The following is a 3717-nucleotide window of genomic DNA, read 5'->3' as shown; positions in this document are numbered from 1 at the left end:
GTTTGAGGATTTGGGGCCCCCGTGGGCTCCGGTCCTCCAGCTCCTGCGAGAAGATGGAGGGGGGCTGGGGCAGGCAGTGGGGGGCCTGGGGATGAGCATCCTCCAAGGGACCCATTGCTGGGGCTCCCATCTGGCTTTGGAGGAGGTTGGGGTTTCCCTCCCCTCTTAGTTGTCTTTCAAAAGTACTTCTACAAGTTTATGAGTTTATAGGAAGGGTAATTATGCAGGGGGGTTGCTACACGACTCGCTGCTATCGAGAAGGGAGATGGGCACAAGGCTGCAGAAGGGAGGAGTGTATCTTTTGGGGTCTTAAAATAAGGAGAAAGTTGCAGGGTCTCTCTGTAGCTGCTCTAGCCAAGGAGACAGGGAACTAAGCAAGTAAGTCTCTTTTCTCCCACTTTCCCAGCGAACAAAGCTCTAACCCAGACCCAAGGTTTGTGCATCTGGAGCTGAGAGATCTGCAGTCTGCCACTCCTCCTGCCCTAGTGTCTATGTCCTGCTTCCCAGTGCCCAAACACACATGAAATGGAAAGCAAAATCTGGAAATGGTGCTGATATATATACACCTGCTTACTCCAGCTGAAGTGCCAGGACAGAAGATCTATCTACTCTCAGGGCCTGACTTTCAGAGTTTCTTTAAATGCTAGAAGATGTAAATAATTGTCCAGACTGATTTCCCACAGATATAGATCTCAGAGCTCTAGCTACATGGTGATGCTGGCAAATAGACTTTGAGTATAGCTGAAAAGGTGTCCTGGCAGATAATGAGCAGTTTCACTTAAAATAACAGAGTGAAAATTAAGAGTGACCCTTGAAGAAGATCACTCTCCAGCTCTCAGCTGCCTGTGTGCTGAATTAATGTAAAAGGAAAATACCAGAGCATAGGCATCCATCTGTACACAGACTTATATGCGTTGTTTTTAGAAAATAGCATGAGTCCTTAAAGCCAGATTGCAAACCTCGCAAAATTTACTCTGCTTTAAAGTACTTTGCATAGAGATATGGCAAACATTATGTTGCTGTTTGTACAGCAGATTTAAGTAACAGAGTGTGCTTTGGTGCTGGGTTTGGAAAGACTTTGGATCTGAACTGTTGTGACCTTCCTGGTCTGTACAGCAATCTGAGTCGTTATGACTGTGCTGTTAACATTTGTTTTATGTTTTCTTATACTCCCCAGTGATGAAAGGTTGCAATGTGGTGTCATTATCTCATTATCTTAAGGTAAGCAAAGTCCCAAGGATGCCACTGGTCTTCAGAGTGGAAGGTGGGGAGATTCCCCATGGTCTTTGGATCCCATGAAAAATCCCAAGAGCTCAGTGCCCCGTGTCTAGGACATCTCTGTTACTCTGTAATCATGTTCCATGCTGCAACTTACCCTCATCAGAGCTTGGATCCCTTCTTCCAGGTCCTTTAGTTTTTCATACACTCTGTCTGAGGTGCCAAAAACCAGATTGTTTGTGAACACCTTGCTTAGGTATTGCACCGGGCTCAACCAGGACTGGATGAGAACCAGTGAAAACCGAAGAAGCTCCATGTCCTAAAAAAAATAATAATAAAAAAAAATTAAAGCTGTGTGGGTGAGGTATTCAGTAGAGTTACCTACTCCCTCGGAAACAGCTCAGAGGTGACCCGGAGATGTGCCACTGCTCCTGCAGCTTCAGCAGATACAAGTTTCCAATCTGGAGAGCACCCCCCAGACATACATCCTATGCAGACAAGACTTTTTCTCCTCCTTGGGATGGGAATATCATTTATAGTCTAACCCAGAAAGGTTCTTATTTTTCCATGCAGGGTTTAAATAGTAAAAAAAGAGAGGAGGAATGAAGTACTCACAGGTGGAAACCCTCTGTCCCTGTAATGAAGCACAGCTGGACTCTTCACACAGGTCTGTGCTTGTCGGGGCGGGGGGGGGGAGAGAACTTACCGATTTCTGCTGGGCATCGTCCTTCCCTGTGGGAGCAGGGATGGTTTCTGAGTAGCAAAATGCTCCCTGAGAATTTTTGTTGGCATGTCTCTGGTCCTCTGGAATATAGGTGCGTTCCTGTGGAGACATCCCAAATACACTCAGACCTGTTGCCCATGTTAGCGTAGACACTTTCCCCATGCTGTCCTGAGCAGTTACTCTTTGCAAGAAGTAAATGTGAGACATGAGGTATCTCTGTACAGGGCTGGCAGGTAGGAAGAAGGAGTTTGTTGGTGCAATAGTTATGGGACCTAAATATCCCCCTTTCACTAAGCCAAGGTGCTAAGGTGGACGCAAAACACACTTGGACCAGGTTTTCCCAAGGAGTAATGCCCCCCAAAGACAGCCCCTGCCAGCGTGACACTCATGCCAGCTCCTGGCAGCAGCAGAAACTGGATAGTTTTAATCACTCGACATCAGCTGGGGCTGAAGGTGACCGTCACAGGAAAGTCCTGAAAAATATCTGTGCCATCTGCCAGTGCTTTCAGAGATGAGTTTCTCTCTGAGATAGCTGACCGTGTGCAGCAGGTTTGGGGGATCAGAAGGGGAGGCAGAGAGCTGTGGGGAGGAGGCAGGGTCCAGGCTGACGGGACATAACCTGTTTGATCCTATTGGACCCTTTCTCCTCATCAAGACCTGACAGAGAAGACACTAATAGTTGAAAAATCTCTGTTTGTAGGGAGTTCTACTGGGTGGGAAGCTGTGGCATGGTCCTGAAACCATCAAGCTAATGTGGAGGAGATGGCCAGAGGCTGCAACACTTACGAACTCCTTGTACGTCTCGGCAGCCAGGAGGTGAAGGTGCTGAGCCCTCAGCACGGCGTTGGCAAACAGGTTGGAAAGGGGCATGGCCGGGAAGGTGGCAGCTTCCTGTGGCCACTGCAGTCCCAGAGTGATCACAGCGATGAGGAGAGGAGAAAACCACGACCCTGCAGCAAAGCGGAGAGGAAAGGTGTCAGCAGTCCTTTGGTGACTGTGCTGAGGAGGGGATGGCCCATGGGAATGAATTTCCAGCCTCTTCTGTCCGTGTTGGCTGAGGGCTCACCTTTCTGAACGTCTTGTTTGATGCTGTGGGTGGGTTTAACCCTCCCCAAACCCAAATGAAAGTCTGTCCCCTCTCCCTAGACGTGCCCTCGAGGCTCGCACTGCTCCCAGCGTTGTGAGCAGTGTCCTCCTGGCTGAGAGTCATCGTTGCTCCATGAAAGCTAGAGTGTGTCCCTGTGTTTTTCCCTAACACTCTCATGTTTTTCCGTAGCCTTGCCCACAGTGCACCGCCCATTGCCTGGGCACGCAGGGGATGGTGAGTACCTCGCTTTAGCCTGGGTTTACGCCATGCAGATGTGACACCGGCTGCCCGTTGTCACTAGGATGAGCGCTGATGATGTTACCTGTGCTGTGACCAGCTACGTTTTCTCTCTGGGACATACTTGTGGAATTTGGTGATCCTTCTCAAGCCTAAAGGTTTTCAGCCTGTGGCATTTAACTCATGAGTTTCCATCTGTGCTTACAGAGACCACAAAGTTAATCTCAAATAACTTTCAGTGGAGGAATGCCCTGGAGCCTCTAGGACTCAGACATACGCATTAGACATCATCCTGATCCCCATCTTAAGCTTTGAATATGAGTTTTAATATCCCTGCCAATATTTATATTAATAATAGCTATTATAACTATGGCTTGACCATGTTCTTCATGTTCTCCACCCTCTCCTTACCCAGTTTAGTTTAAAGACTACCTAAATTCATGGATTAAAG

At 48.1% G+C, this 3717-nt stretch overlaps 1 protein-coding gene across 1 annotated transcript in view; it reads right to left on the bottom strand.

Moving 5' to 3' along the window:
* The window catches only part of LOC104472273 (somatotropin), a 4129-nt gene that overhangs the window by 167 nt on the left and 245 nt on the right, over positions 1 to 3717 (bottom strand). Inside the window, exons 2-5 of the mRNA XM_010087870.1 lie at positions 2729 to 2892; positions 1925 to 2041; positions 1376 to 1537; positions 1 to 43 (exon numbers count right to left, since the gene is read on the bottom strand). The exon at positions 1 to 43 is cut by the window's left edge and continues 167 nt beyond it. Coding sequence (XP_010086172.1) covers positions 1 to 43; positions 1376 to 1537; positions 1925 to 2041; positions 2729 to 2892 — 486 coding nt within the window. The remainder of the gene's footprint in view (positions 44 to 1375; positions 1538 to 1924; positions 2042 to 2728; positions 2893 to 3717) is intronic.

Source organism: Pterocles gutturalis, unplaced genomic scaffold, assembly GCF_000699245.1.
Source record: "Pterocles gutturalis isolate BGI_N339 unplaced genomic scaffold, ASM69924v1 scaffold36766, whole genome shotgun sequence".
Classification (NCBI taxonomy): Eukaryota; Metazoa; Chordata; class Aves; order Pterocliformes; family Pteroclidae; genus Pterocles; species Pterocles gutturalis.
The sequence above is the reverse complement of the archived record's forward strand: the minus strand, read 5'-3'. Positions and strand labels throughout refer to the sequence as shown.